Source organism: Loxodonta africana, chromosome 1 (genome assembly GCF_030014295.1).
Source record: "Loxodonta africana isolate mLoxAfr1 chromosome 1, mLoxAfr1.hap2, whole genome shotgun sequence".
NCBI lineage: Eukaryota > Metazoa > Chordata > Mammalia > Proboscidea > Elephantidae > Loxodonta > Loxodonta africana.
This window is the reverse complement of record NC_087342.1, coordinates 12026593-12051843: the sequence shown is the minus strand read 5'-3', so window position 1 is coordinate 12051843 and position 25251 is coordinate 12026593. Positions and strand designations below refer to the sequence as shown.

Sequence of the window (25251 nt, the reverse complement as noted above, 5' to 3'; positions counted from 1 at the left end):
AGTTTACCAATCTCTGGTTTAAAACTATTAAAAACAAGAAAGAAAAAAAAAGAAAAGAAAGAAATTAATTTCTATTTACTTTCATTTATACCTTTCCAGCCCTCTTCATTTCTTTTGTAAACCCAAGTTTCTGTTTGGCATCATATTCTTTCTGCCTGAAGAATTTCATTTAATGTTTCTTGTAGTTTAGGTCTGGTAATGATTTCTCCCTTTTTTGTTTGTCTGAGAAGTCTTTATTTCTTCGTCTTTTTTAAAGTGCATAGAATTCACTTTTTCTGGTATAGAATTCTGAGTTGAGTGTTTTTTTTTTCCATTTACCTCTTTAAAGATGCCATTCTATTGTCTTTGGCTTGCCCCCCCAGCAGCAGGGGGTCTAATGATCTGGGTCCAGGACTTGTTTCTTCCTCAGGAGTAGAGGGACTTTTTCCTGTTCTGTCCCCTCAGCTGCAGTGGGTCTTTATGGCCTGAGTAGGACAGGATTTGCTGCCCTTAAAACTTAAAGCTTTTTGTTCTGTAGAGGACATAGGGGAGAGATCTGTGCGGGGGTTTGTGTCTTTCAGGCAGTGGCTGCTATTTCCCCTCCCCGAAGCCTACACCACAAAGGAGGCTTTCTCAGGTCTGCCCTCAGTCTTTCTCATGAGCACCCTTCATGAGGTCTTTGGAGAAGAGCCTGTAAGTGGGTTTGTCCTGCTTCTCTTTGGATTAGTTGGTTGTGCCACAACCTCAGCTCTCTGGTGTGTTCAAGAAAAGTTGTGAATTTTCAGATTCTCCAGCTTTTTTGGTCGTCGTAAAGCTGGCAATGACACTCTTTCCAGCTTTCTGTAGGTGTTACTGGAGAGTCCAATACTATTAACTGTGGATGAAGGATTCTCCTGAGTGAAGGGTGTATCAGGTCTTTGGGAAGAGGAAGAAGCCTGTGTTTAATATGCAATGTATCAGGAAACTAACCATAACAAGTCAAGTGGATCTGATTCCCTCTTAAGATACAGTAAAGTCATTTGTGTTTTTAAGAAGTTTGATTGTTTATATATTGGCTGAGAGTCAATAGTGAAGTAATGGTGTGTGTGTGTGTGTGTGTGTGTGTGTGTGTGTGGGTCGGTGCGCAGGTGGAATAACCTGGATTTATCATAAGGAATTAAAAAAAAAAAAGGGATTTCTGAGATAGCCTTACCATCTGCTACAGCTCCTCGCAGGGCCCACTGTACTCACTGTTACAGAAGAGGTTAAAGAGCAGCCTTTCGTGTTTCCTCGTTTGCTTGAATAACCTTCCCTTTAGATTCTGCCTCCGTGCTGCCCCAAATCTCTCCCTACATGCCCAGCTGCGTGACGTATCTTAGGTATTTTAAAAACATCAAACTATGTCCAGAATTAAATTCATTATCTTAACTCTCACACCTGTTGTTCTACCGCGTTTTCCCTTTGTTAATGGCATGCATAATTCTTACAGTTGCCACAGGACAAAAATCCAAACACCGTTTTTGCTACCTCCATTTTCCCTCCCCCTACAATTTATCACCAAGTTGTATCAATTTTACCTCCTAAATATGCCTTGAATCTGTCCATTTACCCCCACCTCTTCTGCTGCTATGCTAATCCAGGCTATCTTCATCTCTTACCTGGATCACAGTAGTTGCCTCCTAAATGGCATCTTCTCTTTCTCCTCCTACCCCATCCATTCTCCACATAACAAACTTGAGTGGTCTTTTTTTAAAAAGCAAATCTGATATGTTTCCTGCTTAAAACACTTCAGCTGCTTCTTATTACTCTTAGGATAAAGACCAACATTTTTAGCACAGCCTAGAAGATTGTCTGATCTGACCACAACCTACCTTCCAGCCTACCAGCCTTATCTTGTATCATGCCCAACAGTAAAGGTAGAGTCTGAAATTGGGAAGGCATGAAATTGGGAAGGCATGGTCCGCACTCTAAATTTCTCTTTTCTTGTAACAACAGTTATTTATTTGCAAAGGTAGCTAGGGTTGGCCCATTCATGTTCCCGAAGAAACCTGGTATTCTTAGAAGGCTTTCTGAGCTCTTTCATAGTAGTTTCCTATCAGTATGTTTCCTCTTACTGAAGAAATGAGTAAAAATATATATATTTTTTTCCTCTTAGTGATAGGAAATGAATAAAAATATATATGTGTTCCCCCCCCCACCCCTTTTACTGGTAGGAAATGAGTATGAAAGAGCTCAGAACACCTTCTGAGAATACCAGCTTTCTTCAGGAACATGATTGAATGGGCCAACCCTAACAACCTTTTCCTCAGAAGTTGTCATGGATTTCATTTTAATTGGATCCACTATCAACACCCATAGAAGCAGCAGTCAAGAAATAAAAAGATGCATTGCACTGGGCAAATCTGCAAAGGGCCTCTTTAAAGTGTTGAAAAACAAAGATGTCACCTTGAAGACTAAGGTGCACCTGGCCCAAGCCATGGTATTTTCAATCATGTCGTATGCATGTGAAAGCTGGGCAATGAATAAGGAAGGCCATAGAAGAACTGATGCCTTTGAATTGTGATGTTGGCGAAGAATATTGAATATACCATGGACTGCCAAAGGAAGGAACAAATCTACCTTGGAAGAAGTACAACCAGAATGCTCCTTAGAAGCAAGGATGGTGAGACTGTGTCTTACATACTTTGGACATGTTGTCAGGAGGGATCAGTCCCTGGAGAAGGACATCATGCCTGGCAAAATACAGGGTCAGCAGAAAAGAGGAAGACCCTCGATGAAGTGGATCGACATAGTGGCTGCAACAATGGGCTCAAGCTTAACAATGATTGTAAGGATGGTGCAGGACTGGACGGTGTTTCGTTCCGTTGTGCACGGGGTCGCTATGAGTCAGAACCGACTTGATGGCACCTAACAACAACAACACACCTCTTCACTTATCGACTGTCTCGTTATCCAACGTTATGCATTTATGACAGTAGTAAAAAATCTATCCAACTATTTTGAGCATTAACAATGTACGTCTGTACAGCAGTCATGAACGTCAAGGTGTAGGGCAAAAGTAATGTTGGCTGTAATGATTAAGGCTATGAGTCAACTTGTGGTTTGGCAGTTATGTAATGATGTAGTCATCCTCTATTTTGTGATCTGATGTGGTCACCCTCCATTTTCATATAATGCTGATTTCTTATAATGACCTGGTCTTTGGAACCTAACCATGTCAGTAAGTGAGGAGAGAGTGTATATATGAATATATGTTAATCAGATATACCAGGAAATGTTTATATTATGATAGGAAAAGAGGGCAGTCCTCTGTCCTTAACTTTCACTTGACTATGCCCTGATTACCTTAGTAAATATATATGTAAACTCATTTGTTTGCTCTTTTGTTTATCCATTTCTTCTATTACCATGTCTATGCCTCCGTGCTGTTTGAAGCCACTTTCTTCGACTCTTATCTAGATTATTGAAATAGCTGTCTAATTGATCTCTTTGTTTCTGATCTTGTCCCTTTCAGTCTAGACTTAAATTGGAAGCCAGTGACCTACTTAAAATGAACAGCATACATGTCATACTTCTGCTAAAAAATTATCCATGGATCCCTGTTTCATTTAAAATAAAAGCCAGCATCTTTATAATGACCCATAAGACCGGACATGTGTTCTGACTAGAACTGCTCCATAGGGTTTCCACAGCTATGACCTTTTGGAAGCATTCAGGGACTCCTTCACCTCATCTACTACATGAAATTACTTCCCTTACTACTGTTCTGACTCGTAGTGACCCTAAAGGACAGAGTAGAACAGCCCTATAGGGTTTCCAAAGGTGTAGTCTCTATGGAAGCAGATTGCCACATCTTTCTCCAGCGGAGCTGCTGGTGGGTACCTTTCCGTTAGCAGCTGAATGCTTGTCTACTGTGCCACCTGGGCCTCTTTCCCCTACAGCTGCTCCTTCTCAGTCCCTCCTCACTGGCCTCTTTGCTGTTCCTTTAATATGCCAAGAGTCTCCCATCTCTCATGTTCTCTTTATCTGGATTGCTTTTCCCCCAGTGGATCTTCACAGGTTTACTCTCTCACCTTCAGACCTTTACTCGAATATCACTTTCTCAGACCTTACGTGGCCACCTTGTGTAAATTATAATATCCTCCCACTCCTGGTCCCTTTTTCCTTTCCCTGCTTCATTTTTCTCCCTAATACTTTTCAAAATTTAGCATACTGTGTGTTTTACTTATCTTTTCTTAAATTACCTACCTCCTCCTCCTGGAGGATAAATTCTAGGAGGGCAGCTTTTTGTTTGTTTGTTTGTTTTCTGCTTTGTTCACTGATGTATCCCCAGTATCTAGAACAGTATCTAACACATAGTAAATATTTCCTTAATGAATGGATAGATGAATCAATCAATCTATCCAGTTACGCACACGGGCCTTTTAGTTTCTTGAACTGGGCCACCACAGGGCCTACATAGATGCTGTTTGTTCTGCCTCAAATGGTTTCTCTATCACCCAGTTACCTTTTCTGATATAATGCCTCCCCTCATCTCCAGTTAAATCACTGTTTTCTCAGATCCTTCTGCTGATTTTACCTCATATGAGGCCTTAAAACACCATAAAGCTCACTTAACAGTATATCTTATGGTTGTATTTTACACTTATTTGTTTAGTACTTCAACGTGTCTCCCCAGTGAAACTATAGACTCCTTGAAGACAGGTCCTTGACTTTGCTCACCATTGTAACCCCATTTCCTAGGGTTGGAGCTTAGTAAATATTAGTTGAATGAATAGCAAATATTTCCTTTTCACTTCGCATTATAAGAACGCATTTCTTTTCTTCTTCTTTTGTTTTTTCTTTGTTTTGTTATCAACTTTGTAACTGATCTTTATTATGCCTTGGGTAGAAAAAACCTTCTCCGTGAAACAAGAGAAGTGACTTTAAACTGACGTGAAATAGTTTAAAATTCCACTAGAATTACTATTTTTCTTTCTTTTTTTAGGGAGATGAGGACCATGTTGTTAGTTTGTGCTATGAAACCGTCCTTGATAGCCATTCAGTATTACTTTTCTGCCCATCAAAGAAATGGTGTGAGAAGCTGGCGGATATCATTGCCCGAGAATTTTATAATCTACACCATCAAGCTGAGGGTAAGTTAGAGATGGAAATGAAAGCATCCATACTTAGTACCCTTTTGTTTAAAAAAAATTTTTTTTTTATTGTGCTTTAAGTGAAAGTTTACAGTTCAAGTTACTTTCTCATACAAAAATTTATACACACATTGTTCTGTGACCCTAGTTGCACTGCCTATAATGTGACAGCACACTCCTCCTTTCCACTCCGGTTTCCCATGTCCATCCAACTAGCTCTGGTCTCTTTTTTGCCTTCTCATCTCACCTCCGGACAGGAGCTGCCCATTTAGTCTCAGGTATCTACTTGAGCTTAGAAGCGCTGTCTTCATGAATATCATTTTATGTCTTATAGTCCAGTCTAATCATTGTCCAAAGAGTTGGCTTTGGGGATGTTTTCAGTTCTGGGGTAACAGAGTCCAGGGGCCATGTCTTCTGGGGCCCCTCTAGTCTCAGTCAGACCAGTAAGTCTGGTCTTTTTACTAGAATTTGAGTTCTGCACCCCACTTTTCTCCTGCTCCATCAGGGACTCTATGTTGTGTTCCCTGTCAGGGCCGTCATTGGTGGTAGCTGGGCACCATCTATTTCTGGTCTCAGGCTGATGAAATCTCTGGTTTATGTGGCCCTTTCTGTCTCTTGGGTTCATATTTTCCTTGTGTCTTTGGTGTTCTTCATTCTCCTTTGCTCCAGGTGGGCTGGGACCAATTGATGTATCTCAGATGGCCACTTGCTAGCTTTTAAGACCCCAGATGCTACTTACCAAAATGGGATGCAGAACATATTCTTAATAGACTTTGTTAAGCCACTTGACCTAGATGTCCCCCGAAACCATGGTCCCCAGACCCCTACCCCTGCTACTCTGTCCCTTGAAGTGTTTGGTTGTATTCAGGAAACTTCTTACCTTTTGTTTTAGTCCGGTTGTGCTGACTTCCCCTGTATTGCGTGTTGTCCTTTCCTTCACTTAAGATAATTCTTATCTTCTATCTAGTTAGTAAATACCCTTCTCTCTCCCTCCCCACCCCATAATTAGTACCTTTGCTTGAAGGTAATATTAGTGATCATCTTAGCAAATCATGGCTTTCATCATTGCCACCATGTGCCCACTGGGCACTTCTTTACAAAACCGTGCTTTTGTGACTCTAATCTTCTCCTTGTCCTTGTTATAGACAATGTGTACATTGTCTAATAATTTTAATTTTTTTAGAAAACTGGATTTATACAGTTATATACTAAAGTTCTTCATCTGGGATCGATGAGCTTTGAAGCCCTTGAACTGAATGCAAAATTTCATGTATACTCATTTTTTCTGGGGGAAGGAAACATAGCTTTCTTCATATTTCCAAAGGAATGTGTGAGTTTTATAAAATGAACCATACATACATATACACACACATAAACACATGCATATACATATGCACACATGTGTATTTTAAAAATCTTTCTTGAGGTATAATTCATAGACAATAGAATGCACCCATTGCAAGTATATAATCTGATGAGTTTTAACAAATATATTTAATCTGTTTAATCACCACTGTAATCAAGATATAGAACATTTCCATCATGCCCAGATGTTATCTTCTCCTCTTTTACCATCAGTCTCCTCCTTCCATTCCCAGCCCAGGCAACCACTGATCTTTCTGTCACTCTAGATTAGTTGTACCTCTTCTAAGAAAAAAAAAAAAGAGTTTCATATAAATGAGGTAATACAGTATGTACTCTTTTGTGTTTGGTTGCTTTCAGTCAGCATAATGTTTTGAGATTCATCCATGTTATGTTTATCAGTAATTTGTTTCTGTTGCTGAGTAGTGATCCATTATATAGCTGTAAATATTAGTATATATTTTTACTGATTCTAGGACAAACATTGTTTCCTTATCACTTTTATTAGCTTATAATCCCTTGGGGCCCAAGATAAATTTAGGGAAGACAGAGCCCAGTTCTAATCACAGACTATTAGGATATTTTTATTACTTTGTTACGCCCAGCAGCATCATGAGGGCAAGTGATTGATAGACAAACCTAGCTCTAACAAGTAAACTTTGCCTGAAGTTTATGTGGGCTAGGCCCTGTTCCAACGTTATAATCTCTTTTGCTGTTCCCTCTTAATTGATGCTTTCTGTATCATGACAAAGTCTATAAGATGTACCATGATGACTTATATTCCTTAATAACCAGAATCATTTTTATTGTCTTTTTTTGCAGTCCTATTATCTTGATTTATAGTAGTAGTTCCCAAATGCTAGTCCTTGGATAGAGCTGGTCTAGGATGAAGTTTTCACTAGAAAAATAAAGGCAAGTCAGCAAATTTTTCTTAAAACTGGAGTTTAAATTCTGAAATCATCCCTCCTAATTTTTTGATGTTAAAATGTGTCTTTTGAAATTAACATACTGGTAATTTTTTTTTTATAATTGTCCTTATTTAGAAAAATTAAACTTTGACAACCTTATGTGAGTTTTCTTAGGCTGGATTCTCTAGAGAAGCAAAACCAGTAAAGCATATAAATACACATAGAGAGATTTATACGCAGTTTTAGAGGCTGGCACGTCCCAAGTCTGTGGGTCAGAATAGAGGCTTCTCCTGATGCACATAGCCACTGGAGCCAGTGAACCCAAAGCTGGCAGGTCAGAAAGCAGCGCTCTTGTTCACAGGCTGTGAAGATCGACAAATTCCAAAGATCGGCAGACAAGACCATAGGTAAGCTGCTAGCTCAAGTCCCAAGAACCGGAGTTCAGATGAACAGGAGCCAGCTGCAGGATCCAGAATGAGCAAAAGCCCACAAGCCTTGTCAGGATATCCACTTATGTTCAGTGCAGGCCACATGACCGAGGAAACTCCGTTTCAACTGACTGGCTACTCATAGCAGATTCCATCATCGAGGTGGTCACATAATATCAAATCTCATCGTGGAAGTGACCACAGCATCATACGACTATCAAACCACTGAGAATCACAGCCCAGCCAAGTTGACACATAACCTTAACCATGACATGGGTCCTCAAAAATTTAAGGACGGTTTGCCTAAACAACTAAAAAACATATTTTAAGAAAAGTTTTAGTAGTTCAGAAATCCAAAAGTCTGGGAAATTCTTTAAAAAAAAAAAAAATCGTTCTTGTCTCCAAGAAAGCTGAGATCTTACTTGGGAGGAAGGCTATACAGAGAGGCAAGCAACAGAAGGTAATGTGTGATTAGTTACCAGATTGGTGCCAGGAAGACGGGCTAATCCTGAGCTAAGATAATTGCCACAAGTTTTGTGAGTGGGCTTTGGATTGGTAAGGGGAGGGCATTCAGGTCATTGGAACTACAAGGGCAAAGGTCAGGAGAAGGGACTAAGTAAGATATGTTTGAAAATACTGAGGAAATCATTCTAGTTAAGGATTTTGGGGAAAAATGGGAAACGAGGAGTCAGCTTTTGGAAGGCTTTGCTACTCGGCTAAGGAGTGTGAACATTTATCCTGCGGGTGAGGTGTAAGTATTTTAAACTGTGAAGAACTGCTTAGAAATTCGTTGGTTCTAGATATATTGTAAGTAAGTGTAGACTGGGGCCCACTCTTCCCAACCCTCTAGTTTAACCTTGGGTCCAGGCTGAGCTTCCTGGCCACCCAAAAGAGCAGGTGGTTTTTGTTTTTAGTTTGTCAGTTCCTACTCCTGCCTTAGGCTGAGCTGGACTCTATATCTAGCTCCCTTGACTTTAGACAACTGATTGGACCCAGAATCTACTACCAAGAGATCACAGCTGTATTTCTTTAGCTGTCTTTTGACTCGAAGACCTGTGTGGACAGCATTTCTATTTTTCTACTTCATACTTTGTTCACACAGGGAGTCGGCACATACGGTTTCCTGGAGTCACCCACAGTTTCTCCTTCTACCTTTCCCAAAAACCTCTTATTAACACATGCAGCTTAGCTACTTGCTGACAAAGAGAGACCATACTCAGACATTTCTACAGTGTATTGGGAATGTATTCTTTAAGGTGATTAATGAAAGACTAAAGGATTCCCTACCCCGCTTACATCAACCAAATCAAATAAAACATATAGAAGATATATTATTGGCATTGGGGTATATTACGTGTAGGTATAGATGCATATAGGCACATACATACACACACACACACACAACACATACATAAAGTGAAAGCTGTGAGAACTGGAACTCGACGGGACTGCTTTTTTTTCTGGGTCTGGGTCTCACGAGTTTTCTGCCTTTGACAAGGTTCAGTCTTACCGCTTTTCTATTGTTTGTTTTAGTGGAAAATATTTGAGTTTTCCATCTCTGTCAGGTTTCCTTCTTACACAGGTTCTGGGTTTCGCAGATTTTACTGTATATGTAGTTATAACTGAATAAATATATATGTTAGAAGGCATTGGGTTAAATGTTGTAGTATGCATAAAGAAATGTAATACTGTCCTTGCCCACAGGCAGTTTATAGTCTGTTTCAATTTTTCTCAAACTTTAAGGTGGCTATGAATCAGAAAAAAATTTCTGATTTAGTCGGTCTGGGGTGGGGCTTGAGATTTTGCATTTCTAACAAGCTTTTAGGTAATGCTGATGCTGCTGGTTGGTAGGGCACAGTTTGAGCAAGGGCCTATTTGACCGTTAGGCTTTGAGTGGTCAGTACTTGTAGCCACCTCCTTTCTATAGCTGGTTCCTTCAATCCCTCCTGTAGGTTTGGTCAGGTGTTTCCCAAGCTTTGCTGCACGTTAGATTCACCTTGGGAGATTTTAAAATTCCTGATGCTGGGTCACGCTGCACATCAATTACATCAGAATGTTTGCAGCAAGAGTCGGGGATCAGTATCTTCTGAAGATCTCCAAAACCCAAAACGCCAAACCTGTTGCCATCGAGTCAATTCCTACTCATGGCAACCAGGTGACTATAATATGCAGTAGTTTTGGAACTTGTACCCGCGTACTTAGCTGTATCAGGACTTAGGCAAATAGCACTTAAAGGGACCAGGGGTGAATACTGTTGATGATTTTTTTGTGACAGGCATGGTAAAACCACGTGAATGTCCACCAGTCATTCTGGACCAAAAGGGCCTCCTGGAAGTGATGGATCACTTAAAACGTTTGCCTTCAGGCTTGGACTCTGTGTTACAAAAAACGGTGCCATGGGGAGTAGCATTTCATCATGCAGGTATTCCATATTTACACTGTTACTAAAAAGCCCTCTCCAAGAAAACCTCATCATTTCCTCATTTTTATATTGGTGTGCATTCCATTTCTTGTTAGTGACAATGAATACCTTTAGATTTCATTATAAGAAACTGGGTAATTGATACGAAACGAGTAAAACAAACACATTTAAGTATACTTGTTTGTATAGTATATAAGTACTAGATGTAAGGTTTTTGGATGATTGGGGAATTGAATTCTAATATTGTTACTGGTCTATACTTTTTTCACTAAAATTAGGGTGGTACTTGCTACCCTGAATTTTATGCAACATTGAGCGTCTTTTATTCTAAGAGGTAGTGAAATATTCTTATAAGCATATAAAAATGAAATTAATTTTATAAATTATTGTATTTTGAGAGGGCTATAGATTTTAAAAAATATAACAAATAATGTCTTAGACTGGGTTCTCTAGAGGAATAAAACTAAAGCATATATATCTCTCTCTCTAAAGAGAGATTATCTCATGGAAATGGCTCTTGCATTTGTAGAAGCTGGCAAATCCCAAATCCATGGGTCAGACTTTAGTCTGGAGACTTCTCCTGACCATGTAGTTGCAGGGGCTAAAAAAAAAAAAATGAGCCCAAAATTGGCAGGTCAGGTGGAAGGCTGCTGGCTTATGTCCCAAGAATTGGAGGTGAGAGGATGAAGAGTCACATGCAGGATCCAGAGAGAGCTTTGCCAGAACGTCTGCATATATTAGATGTAGGCCACACCCCAAGGAAACCGATTGGCTTTCAACTGATTGGCTGCTCACATCAGATCACAAAATGGAGGCTGATTACATAATATCTGTCAAACTGCTGAGAATCTTGGTCTAGCCAAGTTGGTAGATAACATTAACCATCACAGATAGATGGTCAGAATTTCAAGGAATTTGACAGTCACTGAATTGAAGAACTTCTTGCAGGCAGTGGTCAGTCCACGACCATATCGGCTAAGGATATGATTAAGGATATATCGTTTCTAAGATGAGGAATTTAACCCTGTCAATTTATTAAAAAAATTTTAATATATATATATATATATATATATATATATATATATATATATATATATATAGTTATGGGTTGAATTATTGCCCCCCAAAATATGTGATGTAAATCCTAACCTCTAAGCCTGTGGCTATAATCCCATTTGGGAATGAGTTCTGTTTGTTATGTTAATGAGGCAGGATTAGTGTAGGGTATATCTTGAGTCAATCTCTTTTGAGATATAAAAGAGATTAAACAAGCGAGCAGAGCAGAGATGGGGGAAGAGAGATGCCACACCACATGAGGATCACCCAGGAGCAGAAACTGAGAAGAGACAAGGACCTTCCTCCAGAGCTGACAGAGAGAGAAAGTCTTCCACTAGTGCCAGCACCCTGAATTCGGACAGCTAACTGCCTAAACTGTGTGAAAATAAATTTCCGTTTGTAAAAGCTGCCTATTTGTGGTATTTCTAATATAGCAGCACTAGATAACTAAGATACATGAACAAAAGAATATTTATGTTGTATGCTTAATATATGATATAATATGCTTAATATATTATATCCAAGGTGCTTAATATATGATATCCAAGATGCTTAATATATGATATAATATAATATAGTATGCTTAATATATGATACAATACGATATAATATGCTTAATATATGATGCATACCAATAAAATGCACACCAGCGGATCTTCCACTTAATTTACAAACTAGAGGTGAGTCCTGATTTTTTAATGAAATTAAAAATGAGCCAGATGAGCACATATTCTGTATGCTATTTTTCATTTACTCATGTGTTTATTCATCACACATTTATTTACGTAAAAAATGTACCTGACCGCTGTGTGGGATAGGCCCTGAAGATACAGTGATGCATGTCATGCCCCTACCCTCGAGGCGTTCATCCTCTAGAACTGGGGTCAACAAACTACAGCCTGCTGGTCAGATTCAGCCCCCTACCTACTTTTGTATGTAAAGTTTTACTGGAAAGCAGTCATACCCATTTGTTCTCCAAACACTTTCAGGTCACAAAGGCAGAGTTTGAAGTTGGAACAGAGACCATCTGGCCCACAAAGCCTGTAAGATTTATTAACTGGCCCTTTACAGACAAAGCTTGCTGGGCTCTGGCCTGGAAGATGAGACACAAGTGCACAAGGGGTGGCAGATTATGGTCTTGAATAGATAGACTTGTGATGACTTCTTTCCTTACAGCTGTTATAGCTTTAAAGAAATCTTTACATACTTGTAGCAGACTCTCAGATATATTTGTTAGTGATCAAGTGAAATAATTTCGCAAAGAAATATTATGTTACTGGGACCTCCTTTTTTTTTAGGTCTTACTTTTGAAGAGAGGGATATCATTGAAGGAGCCTTCCGTCAAGGCCTCATTCGAGTCTTGGCAGCAACATCTACCCTTTCATCTGGGGTGAATTTACCTGCACGGCGTGTGATTATTAGGACTCCTGTTTTCAGTGGTCGGTCTCTAGATGTTCTTACTTACCAGCAGATGGTTGGTCGTGCAGGGAGGACAGGAGTGGACACAGTGGGTAAGTAAGTTTGAATTTAATTGTAATAGCGTTGCCAAAGGACAGTGTCGGTCTACTTGAAATTTGACTAATTTCTCGTCTTATATTTCTTTATTATCCAGTGGTCTCATGCCGTCTTTTTGGATTCACTCAATATGTATAATGGGTATAAGTTATAATATTCTGATATCATCAACCATTGAGTATCTACTTGTATTGACTATAAGTAGAATTACGATTTTTCTTTTGTATTAACTATTCTGTGTATTTAGTCAAATGATTCAGTGTTATGTTAATCAGGCTGACTTCTTAACACATTAGCTGTAAGACAGTAACCAGTGGACACCAAGTTTATAGTCCCTTATCTTTATCATGGAAACTCTGGTGGCATAGTGGTTAAGAGCACAGCTGCTAACCGAAAAGCCAGCAGTTCGAATCCACCAGGCGCTCCTTGGAAACCTTTTGGGGTTGTTCTACCCTGTGCTATAGGGTCGCTATGAGTCGGAATCAACTTGATGGCAGCAGGTTTGGTTTTTTGGGTATTATCTTTATTAAATCTTGATTCTCAATCAATTTGACAGTGTTAGGAATCTGTACCTTTTCTTTGCTGGGAGTGTTTTGTATACTCTCCTACAGGGTCGCTCTTCTTTTTCTTTTTTTCTAATACAAATGCCATTCATTTTGTTTTTTGAACATTGTATTTACCTGCTTTCTTTCTCCTACTGTTAGATTCAGTTTTGGAAAGAAAAGTTTTCCTTTAGTCATAACTGTCACAATAATTTACGCTTGTATAAATTGTATATTTGTATATGTTTATTTTTTGTTGTTGAGAATATAGACAGCAAAAACATACACCAATTCAAGGTTCTACATGTTACCATTCAGTGACATTGATTATATCCTTCCAATTCAACTTTTTATAGGGGTACAGCTTATTGACGGCCAGCACATTAGTCGGCTGTGCGGCCCTGCCCTTAATCTATGCTATTTTCCCATCATTGTAAACCAAAATTCAGTACTCCGTATATTTGCATATGTTTTTCACATATTTATGTTCATTTGTCACAGGAACCTAAAGCATTCAGATTCATAAATATTATAATGGAAATTGTAGGCACCTTTAAATATTTTTGAATTTATATTATCATCATGTAGAATTAATAATAATTTCCCTTTATATGTGTCTTTTTAATACTTTTCAAAGTATCTTTATTAATTATTTAATTATTCAATAGTAAGGATTAAACCAAAGTTCAGAAAATAAAGACGTTAGCCATAGTTCTGTGACCAGTCGCTATCATCTTCTATCTTGTTTTCAACAAATAAGGCAACTTAAATTCTTTCCAGTGGATATCTTATGGAAATGAGTTGGGATTTGGCAAATGGGTGCTTTTTTCCATTGTAGGCGAGAGTATCTTAGTTTGTAAGGACTCTGAGAAGTCAAAAGGCATAGCTCTACTTCAGGGATCTCTAAAACCTGTTCGTAGCTGTCTACGAAGACAGGAAGGAGAAGAAGTAACTGCCAGCATGATAAGAGCTATTCTGGAGGTAAGAGAGAGTTTACTAAATTACCGTTTGCTCTTTTGCTCCTATATTAAAATGGCAGAACTTTAGCATGTGAAAATCTTAGCCTCGTGTTTCTTTATAAGATTGTTATATTTTTAGCTTTCCTGAATCTAAATCTCTTCCATTTTATATGGTTAGTCCCTGGAGTTTAACATAACATAGTGTATCAGTCCACTTCAGAACAGTGGATTAAAACTCAAATGCCAGTTGGTTCTTTTTTATTTTTAAAATATCTTTATCACTTTCTAAATTAAAAAAAAAAAAAAAAAAAAGACAAAATGGACCCTAATTCCTCCAACCAGATAATGCCCATTGACATTAAAATAAAATAAGTTAGAAATGCACATGGTTAAAAATGTCTAACGATCCTGAAAAAGCTAACATGAAAAGGAAAACCTCTTCCTGTTCAGAGTTTTCAAAGTTAACCACTGTTAAGTATTTCGTAGTATCCGTCCAGTGAAGTTTCTCTATTTATATACCAGCATGCACTGGTATTGGCTTCATTATTTGTGCCCATGGTACTGGTACCTGTACCTATACTCTTTTTTTTCCCTTTAACTATCAGTTTGGAAAAAAAAAAAAAAGATAATCTTTGATAACGTAGGGTATTGGTAAAGATATGGACAGTAGGCACTCTCATAAATTGCTGAAACTCTTTTGCAGGTCAACTCAATTTCATCATTTTCTATAAAAATGCACATGCTCTTTTATCCAGCAATTTCACATCTAGGAATTTTACCTAGGGACGTATTTGTGATATTACATCAAATTAATTATATAAGAATGTTTATTATAGCACTGTTAATAATACAAAAAAACCGAGAAATAATCAAAATATCGTTAATACTAAAAAATTATGGTAAACTGTATATTGTGGTCAATAAAACAAATAACTCTGTTTATGACAATTTGGTATGTTTCCAGTATATATTAACTGAAATAAACAAGGGCAAGCTAGTATATGTAATAGCATAGTTGAGAGAAAATGATATCCATAAGGCACAGATGACCTCATCTTTCCTATTCCCACTGCCCCCTTCTGGGTAGATAGGAAAGTATTCAATACTCACATTCCTACCTGCCTACATCTTTCTGAAGGAAGGATGAAAATAATTGATTTAGTTTGTAGCCAGTAGCCATCAATACCTCCTTTAAATATATTGTTAGTTCTGAAATTTCAGGTAGGTAATTTTAGTTATGAGATTATGTTGTATCTATTTTTAAAGAAAACTTTTCACGTTATGAGTAGGTGTTATCCACATTTTCAGTGAGCGATGATGGAAAAGCTAATAGTCTCTAAGATTCTGAGAATATTTTAAGAGAACAAAATCACTTTATTTCTCTAACAAAATAATGACTACCTGTATGTCTTATAAAAAGTTACAGAAATTTTGAAACCTTTTCTGTCAGATAATAGTTGGTGGAGTGGCAAGTACATCACAAGATATGCAAACTTATGCTTCTTGCACATTCTTGGCCGCAAGTATGAAAGAAGGGAAGCAGGGAATTCAGAGAAATCAGGATTCTGTTCAACTTGGAGCAGTTGAGGCGTGCGTGAGGTGGCTGCTAGAGAACGAATTCATTCAAGTTTCGGAAGCTGGTGATGGGACAGAAGGTGAATGTGAATTCTCAGTTGCAACTTACTCACCTTTTCATCTTTAGTGACGTAGTGTATAAAATTTTACTCAGTAAAGGAAAGTTAACTGTCCAAGCGGTATAAAGGGGACTGACTTTTCAGGCAGTGTAAACCAAACCCAACCCACTGCCGTCGAGTCGATTCCGACTCACAGCGACCCTACAGGACAGAGTAGAGCTGCCCCGTAGAGCTTCCAAGGAGCGCCTGGCGGATTTGAACTGCCGACCTCTTGGTTAGCAGCCGTAGCACTTAACCACTACGCGACCAGGGTTTCCTCTTCAGACAGCGTATCAACTCATTTTTAGTAAGTTAGCATTGTGTTCGGACTGTCGGCAGAGAGCCTGCTCGTACGTGTCCATGCCCTGGACAAGACTAAATTTACCAGACCCGGGAGGCTTATTACAGAATGTACGAAGACAGCATTTTATTTATTTTTATTCGTTCATTTATGTACTTATTTATTTTAATTAATTAACTTTCATGTAGTATATTTAATGTATTTAGTCTACTTTATAATTCTATTTTTAATTTATTTTCTTTTATTTGTGCTATGTATTTTATTTAATATATTGAATTATTAATCTTGTACTTAATAGTATTTTATGTAACTAATTTATTAAATTAATCCTATTAATTTTATTTATTTTAATTGTTATTTATTTCATTTAATTATTTTATGCTTTTAATGTATTTTACCCATTTAATTATATATTTATAATTATCATTTTACTTTTTATTTTATTTATTGCCTTTATTTTACGTAATGTAGTCATTTTACTTTATTTAGTTATATTTTATTTTAATTTAGTTTTTTATTCACTTACTATTTTATCTGTTTATTAAATTTTATTTTATTCGTTTTACATAGTTTAATTAATTAATTTTATTTAATTACTTTTTTAAACATTTGCTTCCCCACTGGTTCACCCCCACTTTCTCATACCCAAACTAGGAAAAGTATATCATCCAACCCATCTTGGTTCGGCTACTCTTTCTTCTTCGCTTTCTCCAGTGGATACTTTAGATATTTTTGCTGACCTCCAAAGAGCAATGAAGAGCTTTGTTTTAGAGAATGACCTGCATATACTCTATTTGGTAAGTTCTGATTTCTTCACTATTTTATTTGTGAAAACGGGGAAAATATACATAGATAGAATTCTGAGGATCATAAATATCCTTATGGAACATCTTGTTTGTTTTTCTTGACTAAGTAGTGGTGAGAATAGAGAATAAAGTTGTTTTAAAGTAAAAAGCTAAAAGTTCTAGTGACTTTTTAAAATCTGCTTACCTACCCACCTATCTTCAACCTCCTTTCAAAAATGATTTGAGGTGCTTTATGAAATATATATATATTTTACAATATGTAAGAGAACAGCAAAGGATGATGGGATGCCCAGAAATTAAAAACAAGATCATAATATAAAACTCAAGCAAAGGTTGGTACATGTTTTAGGCTGGGTTCTTTAGAGAAGCAAAACCAATAAAGCATATAAATATATAAATAGAGAGAGATTTATATCAAGGAAATGGCTCATGTGGTTGTAGAGACTGGAAAGTCCCAAGTCCCTGTGTCAGGCTTCTCCTGATTCATGTAGCTGCAGGGGGCTGGTGAATACAAGATGGCAGGTCAAACAGCTGGGCTCTGACTCACAGGCTGTGGAGACTGACGGATTCCAAGATGGCAGGTAAGCTGCTAGCTCAATTAAGAGCAGATACATGCATTTTGATAAGTAACGAGTAGGGATACAACTGAAATCCTCAGTTAAGAAGGCTTATCAGGAAATGTGTTTCAGCAAAAAACACTATATAAAGGTGAGGAGAGGAGAATATGTGTGGGCAGGGCTTTTTTTTTTTTTTTTTTTCCTTGCAAACGTGTAATATGTGAGTGATGACAATGGGCTCAAAGTTCTGTGTCCTACAGTATGTCTAGCAACAGCATCAAAGCAGTTCATCCACTACAGCCTTGAGAATAAGTCTCATTTATTGTACCACAGCTAAGATTTTGGGCTCTGGAGCCAGACTTCCTTAGTTCAACTCCAGCCTCATCACTCAGTAACTGTAAGACCTTGATAAAGTACTTAACCTCTTTTAGGAGTCCATTTCCTCATCTGCAAAATTAGAGATAATAGTACTACCCTCCTCAGGGCTGACAGTCTTTGGGCTGGACATCTTAGTAAATATTTAATACATATCTTTATTTCTAGTAAATTCTCCAATGTATATGTCATCTTCCAGAATGCCTAATTCTTCCTATTCCCAGAAGCTCCCCCTTCCATTTTACTGATTTTTTCTTGGAAATTGGAAACCCTGGTGGTGTAGTGGCTAAGAGCTATGGCTGCAAACCAGACGGTCAGCAGTTAGACTCCACCAGGCACTCCTTGGAAACCGTATGGGGCAGTTCTACTCTGTCCTGTAGGGTCGCTATGGGTCAGAATCGACTCGACTGCAACGAGTTTGGGTTTTTTTTTTGTTTTTCCTTGGAAACCATATACAATACATTAAGATTGTACCTAATGTCAGGATATTGAGGTTAAAAGCTTCTATGATTAAAATACTTGGGTTCTATAAAATCTATTCTGTATACTTAGCAGCCTCTTTTCCTTTTGTCCTGGCTGTAAGTTGTTCTGTAGATAAATGAGGTTTGCTCAGAAATGAAATATTATCTCTTTTTCAAATCCTGCGACCTTCGTTTTGAGTATGAAGTGTCACATTTGCAATTTTGCTCCCTTCGTAGTGTCGTAATTTAGCTAATGAAGGATGCTTTCCCTTTTAGGTTACACCAGTGTTCGAGGATTGGACTACTATTGATTGGTACCGATTTTTTTGTTTGTGGGAGAAGTTGCCAACTTCTATGAAACGGGTAGCGGAGTTAGTCGGGGTTGAAGAAGGGTTCTTGGCTCGCTGTGTGAAAGGGAAGGTAGTAGCCAGAACTGAGAGACAGCACCGGCAAATGGCCATCCATAAAAGGTAACCATCACGGAGCCTGGACTCTCCATATTTGATGCAGCGTCTGGTTAACAGTAGATGTCCAGCTTATTGTAGTCATTTCGTCAGTAAAATAAAACTTTTGGCTGACTATAGTGCACTTTTAAAATTTCCTGTATTTACTGAATTTATTGTTATTTTACTTTCTACCTATATCTTATGCTTTAGCAGACAATGTTATATAAAAAGATATTTTAAATCAGAACATGTTATTACTTTCCTTTCTTAAAGAAGATGTGAATCAGAACAACTGCCAACTTAGTGTAGCTTCCTTTGGGGTTATGCTTTTTTACCTTGAGAAGTTACTCATTATTAGTAGGGAAGTGCCAATTACAAGATTCCGATGCGGGAATTGGACAGGCTGTTAGCTTTTTGGAATTTAACAAAATTACTTTTCTTAAAATATTTTCGCTTCCATTTGCTGTCAAGTCGATTCCAACTCATGGCAACCCCATGTATCGTTCAGAATATAGTCAAGTATAAATTTTATAACGACTTACAAATTTGGATTTTTTATGCCACTGTTACCCTTCATTTACTCAGTTAATCCAAACTGGATTTGGAGCTCAGATTCTGCCATTTTATAGAAATATGGTTAAATAAGCATATAGCAATATATCAAGTTTTCTTTAAAATTTTTGTGCCATCATTTTTTTTCAGCCAAGCTTTATTTCTTAAAATTAGTTAGCTGTATTGAAATATGGGGGAAATATCTTTTTTATACAGATACTAGTTCTTTGCTGTTAAAAAGTTGTATGTCAGAACCTGCTTTGCATACATTGATCTCAGTCTTTTTCCATTCACTTTTTCTCATTAAGAATCTTCTCAGGGTGTGTAAACCCTCTATTGCCTTTTTGGGTCTTAATTGTTTTGAAACAAACATTGTACTTTTATAGTAGACGTAAGTAATGTTTTACTCTACTTTTGGTGATTTACTTTTTCAGATTTTTCACCAGTCTTGTGTTACTAGATTTAATCAGTGAAGTTCCCTTAAAGGAAATTAATCAGAAATATGGATGCAATCGTGGACAAATTCAATCTTTACAACAATCAGCAGCTGTTTATGCAGGTCAGTTCAACAAAGGTTTCCAGATTTATTTCAGACTGGTTTAAAGTCAAGTTTAAGATCTTACTTTTTTTCTAAATTTCGTTTTAATGTAGGGCTCTACATTAAAGCCATAATTTTGAGTAGTCCCTGTCATCATCAGAAAGCTTAAAACGTCTGGGTTCAGTTACGTTGTTAGAGAGTACTGGAAGCTAGCTGAATGTTTGGCCCTTAGCACCCTTCCACTTCTTAATAACTTGCTGACCATCCTTTTCATTTCTGTTTTCTTTTTCCTTCTTTGTTGCCTGTCACAGGAAGAAACAAAGTTCTCAGTGGCCTCTCTCTCTCTTTTTTTTAATATGGAATGTTTCATGAATTTGCATGTCATCCTTGTGCAGGGGCCATGCTAATCTTCTCTGTATTGTTCCAATTTTAGTATATGTGCTGCAAAAGTGAGCCTACAGTGGTCTTTCTTTTCTTACCAATTTACTGATGAATAGGCCTGTTAAACCATACAGTTCTGTAGCAAAACAAACAAAACTGTCTCAGTTTGTTAGTGATGTTATAACAGAAATACCACAAGTGGCTGGCTTTAATGAACAGAAATTAATTTCTCACAGTTTAGGAGACTAAAACAAAAAACCCAATGCCGTTGAGTCGATTCCGACTCATAGCGACACTATAGGACAGAGTAGAACTTAGAACTGCCCCATAGAGTTTCCAAGGAGCACCTGGCAGATTCAAACTGCTGACCCTTTGGTTAGCAGCTATAGCACTTAACCACTATGCCACCAGGGTTTCTAGGAGACTAACCCAGTGCCATCGAGTCGATTCCGACTCATAGCGACCCTATAGGTCTGTTATCTACTAGAAGTCCTAAATCAGGGCACTGGCTCCAGGGGAATTCTCTCTGTCCGCTCTGGGGGAAAATCCTTGTCTCTTTAAGCTTCCCTTCCTCAGTTTCTTGGTGATCTCCACGTGGCATCAATCTTTTTCCATTTGTGCTCCCTTCTGTGCCCAATCTGCTCCTTTTATATCTCAAAAGTGACTGGCTTAGGACGCACCCTACGCCCATATGGCTTCATTAGCGTATTCCCAAAAGAGATCACATCTACATGTATCAGGGTTAGGATTCCGTCATACATTTTAGGGGCATATACAGTTCAACCTATAGAAAAAATTTTAAAAAGTGCATCTAAAGAAAACAAAAGTGGAACCTATAAGGAATTTTTAATTCAACAAATATTCTGTGAATATTCTAGGGATGATTACAGTATTTTCCAATCGTCTGGGCTGGCACAACATGGAACTACTACTTTCCCAGTTTCAGAAGCGTCTTACATTTGGTGTCCAGAGGGAGCTGTGTGACCTCATCCGAGTGTCCTTGCTTAATGCACAGCGAGCCAGGTTCCTCTATGCTTCCGGCTTCCTCACCGTGGCAGATCTTGCCAGAGCAAATACTGCTGAGGTAGAGGCTGTTCTGAAAAATGCCGTACCTTTCAAAAGGTAAGAAAGCCCCTCTGTCTACGCAGGATTATTAAATGAAAAGGCATGTCAATTTGTAAATGATAGATAATGTATTAAAATATCTTTCTCTTAGATAATCTTATGACACACTGAAGGGGAATAAAAATGTGGCACCTTTTCTTCCCTTGAGGATTATCCTTTAATATTGTTCAACTTAAAAGAGGTTTTTAAAATCTGTAATTAATTCTGTCCTAGAAGGATTGAGTGAAAGTACGCATCCCCACGCTTTCTGCTTTGGTGGATTTTGATTTTCAGTATGTCTCCCGTCTCATCTTAGAACATTCTTTATGGAAGAACACCTTAAAATGTACTTCTCTCAGGTGTGCTTTGGAATACTAGTCCCTCAAAAGCTAGTCAAGAGAATCCCTTGACTGTTTTGTATGTGTGTCTGTGCATGTACAACCAATTCATTGAATGGGCTGGACTCAACATATAATCAAGGAATTAAAAAAAACACCCAACAAGTTGCTGTGGAATTGACTCCGACTTGTGGCCTCCCCATGTGTATCAAAGTAGAGCTGTGCTCCGCAGGGTTTTCAACAGCTGATTTCCAGAAGTAGATTGTGAGGTGCCTTTTTTTTTTTCTGGGTAGACTCGAACTCGACTGTTTTGGCTGGCAGCTAAGTGTGTTAACTTTTTGCACCACCCAGCGTTTCCAATAAGGGAATAGGTTAATTGTTTTCTCTATAGCTGTTCTTTGGACTCATTCGTATATGGGATCTTAGACAGATCCTATAGCTATTTAGTCACTTTTAGGTATTAACAAATAGTTTCATTTTGAGATACTGAAATTTTGTTCTAAATCCAAACATCAAACTCATTCCCAGGTCAAAGCTTCTTCCCTCCCACCCAGTTTTGGCCTAACCCAGGCTCTGAAACCTGTTAAATGTTTAGGGAGGGAAGGGCAAAGTCTTACTATCCTCTTGGCTTTTGCATATTTCCTCCCCAATTTACTTTCCTTCCTTTGTAATCTTAAGGTTTGTGGTAGGAAAGAGGGATGAGAGGTAAAGGGGAAAAACTCTTTTGTTAATAGTATTTATGTCTGTTAGATATTGAATACTGGCGTATGTCCAAAGGTTGGCTTTTTCTCTCAAGGGCCATTTTTGTGGATATTTTGGGGAACATACTTTCTTACTACCCTTCTTCCTGTATCAAAAACCAGTGATATAAGGAAGGCTACATATAGTAGTATAATGAAGATCAGGTCTTTAGTTTCGATGAACGTAGTCTCCTTCGGAAGTGAACGCCCTCTAGAAGGACCTACATCTCAAAGTAAAGAGACATTTCAAGGTTGCTAATAGGTGGAAATACTGAGCTTAACTGTGCTAGCATTTTTCATGTTACTATCGTTTTTTATCAATGCTCTGGTTATAAAGCTCCATGGATTTTGACTCATCTGTCTAAACTATTTTTCTCATAAGTCCACAGTTTTAGTGTGTGATTTTGTAGCACATGAGGTGTGTGTATATATATATATATATATATTTTTTTTTTTCTTTTCTTCTTCTTTAGGGATGCATATGGTATTATAGCAAATATTCTTATAGCTCACTTACTTGACTTCAACAGGGCAATATACATTTGTGTGTATTTTAAATAATTTAGGCTTATACTTTAAGTAATTTAAAAACAATTTTAACGGCTTTGATGGAAATCTAGTTAGAAAGTATTTTATACTTTCTTTTTACAACAATATATTTTAACCTTTTCTTGATGGCTTTGTGTTATTCTTCTAAATATTAGCTACTATATTGCATAGTAGTGGTACTTACAGGAGCTATTGAAATGTGTAGACTATTTCAATCTGCTATGTATTGCTCTGTGCTCTATCATTTGTGACTCTGGCTTTCTGTCATTTTTTCTGAGTGTTAAGCTGTTAGCTATTATTTCTCATTACTTCAATTTTGGCAGCACACTCCAGACTAGGGGAAACAATGTAGATTAAATGTCTTTAGCTTTTCAGCAAGTTCACCCCAATTTGTTTGAAAATTAGGCCTCTGCTTCAGAATTAGAAGTTTTGTCACTTTGGGGTGTGTCTCTGGTTCAAGTCTACCTAGGATATGATTTAAACCCTATTTTTAAAGATGTAGTTCTCCCCTGGAGTGTCTGATTGTCAACAAAATCTTTGGATATACACATATGTGTGCAGAAATATGTACTGAGAGCTCATCAGTTGAAAATTATGATGTGAAAAAATCAAGGAGTATCTCTATATTGGGAGTATCTCTATATGGTAACAGTGTACCTTGGATCATCCTGAACTCTTTCAGGGAGTCATCTAAAGGTAGTACACATTTTAAAAAATTTAGTTGGAAAACACATTTTGGGATTACTTCTAGTATTATGCTAAGGGTGTTACTATTGTGGGCATGCCTCTTCTGAAAGCCCAGAACCTTTATTGATCAAAATTAGTGACATCAGCGATAGGAGAAATTCACATCATGAACTTCCTCTTGTGATACGTCACTCCTGGGGCATTCTTATCAAAAACTCCTAACATGGATTTCATCATAAGGAAACATAGGATGAATCTAAACTGGGAGATGTTCTGCAAGATAATTGGTCACTGTTTGCCTTAGGCTGGGTTCGCTACAGGAACAAAACCAGTGAAGCGTGTGTGTGTGTGTGTGCGTGTGTGTGTGTGTGCGTGTGTGTGTGTGTGTGTGTGTGTGTGTGCATACATAAATTTTGAAGGAAATGCACATACAGTTGTGGAGGCTGGCAAGTCCCAAGTTCATGGGTCAGGCATCAGGCTGGAGGCTTCTCCTGATTCGTGTGATTGCAGGAGCTGGTGAACCCAAAATTGACAGGTCAGGCAGAAGGCTGCTGGCCCATGAGGTTATAGGAGCTGACAGATACCAAAATCTATGGGTCAGGTGGAAGGCTGCTGGCTCATGAGGTTATAGGAGCTGACAGATACCAAAATCTATGGGTCAGGTGGAAGGCTGCTGGCTCATGGGGTTGCCGGAGCTGGTGAATCCCAAGATCTGCTAGTCAGGCAGAAGGCTGCTTGCTCATGTCCCAAGAACCAGAGGTCAGAGGATAATGAGTCAGATGCAGGATCCAGAACATGTGAGCTTTGCCAGAACATCCATATATATTGGATGCAGGCCACACCCCCAAGGAAGCTCCCTTTTCAACTGGTTGGCTGTTTGCAATAGATTATAAAATGGGGGATGACTATATCAGATGACAAAATGGAGAATGATTACCTCATCACATAACTGCCAAATTATATCATTACATAACTGCCAAACTATATCATTACATAACTGCCAAACCACTGAGAATCATGACCTAGCCAAGTTGGCACACAACCTTAACCATCACACTCCACTCCTTGTCAACTTGGCACCTGTACACATCTCCTTAAATCATACACAACTCTAAATAAAGACAATTCCAAAATCATACTAATGTGCATATGACCAAAAACACATTAGCCCCATTTATATCTTATGTTTTATAATAAGTAATGGAATAAGAGAGGGAAGAAAACAAAGATACACACACACACAAACATATAACAAAACAAGGAAGAAACACTAAAAACAATTTCAGTCCGTTTCTGCAACTGGTCACGTGTTTATAGCTTGTATTTAGAACTACCTTCTTCCAACACCCATCTTGCATTCCCTTTGCCCTCAGCAAGCACTTCAGCTGGTTATGGTTCTTTGCCTGGTGGGGTGACCCAAACCTTCATTCCTGAAAGGGTCTGAGGCATTAGTAGTCA

The 25251-nt window shown here is 38.1% G+C and overlaps 1 protein-coding gene and 1 non-coding gene across 13 annotated transcripts in view; one reads left to right on the top strand and one right to left on the bottom strand.

Moving 5' to 3' along the window:
- POLQ (DNA polymerase theta) overlaps nucleotides 1-25251 on the top strand; it is a 115633-nt gene that overhangs the window by 14119 nt on the left and 76263 nt on the right. For 10 of the 12 annotated variants that reach the window (XR_010322260.1, XR_010322290.1, XR_010322286.1 and 7 more), the window contains 9 exons: nucleotides 4946-5093; nucleotides 10067-10213; nucleotides 12568-12780; nucleotides 14165-14307; nucleotides 15736-15940; nucleotides 16914-17056; nucleotides 18735-18928; nucleotides 19891-20015; nucleotides 21254-21497. Coding sequence is in view for 9 of the 12 variants with exons in the window: in XM_064286774.1 (XP_064142844.1) it covers nucleotides 4946-5093; nucleotides 10067-10213; nucleotides 12568-12780; nucleotides 14165-14307; nucleotides 15736-15940; nucleotides 16914-17056; nucleotides 18735-18928; nucleotides 19891-20015; nucleotides 21254-21497 (1562 nt within the window). In the remaining 3 variants the exon portion in view is untranslated. Of the gene's footprint in view, nucleotides 1-4945; nucleotides 5094-7724; nucleotides 7771-10066; nucleotides 10214-12567; nucleotides 12781-14164; nucleotides 14308-15735; nucleotides 15941-16913; nucleotides 17057-18734; nucleotides 18929-19890; nucleotides 20016-21253; nucleotides 21498-25251 lie in introns of those variants that run through there. The other 2 variants (XM_064287082.1, XM_064286733.1) reach the window with 2 other exon arrangements.
- On the bottom strand, nucleotides 20345-20451 carry LOC111751454 (U6 spliceosomal RNA). The gene has a single exon (XR_002786573.1). It is a non-coding gene; the product is annotated as a U6 spliceosomal RNA (small nuclear RNA).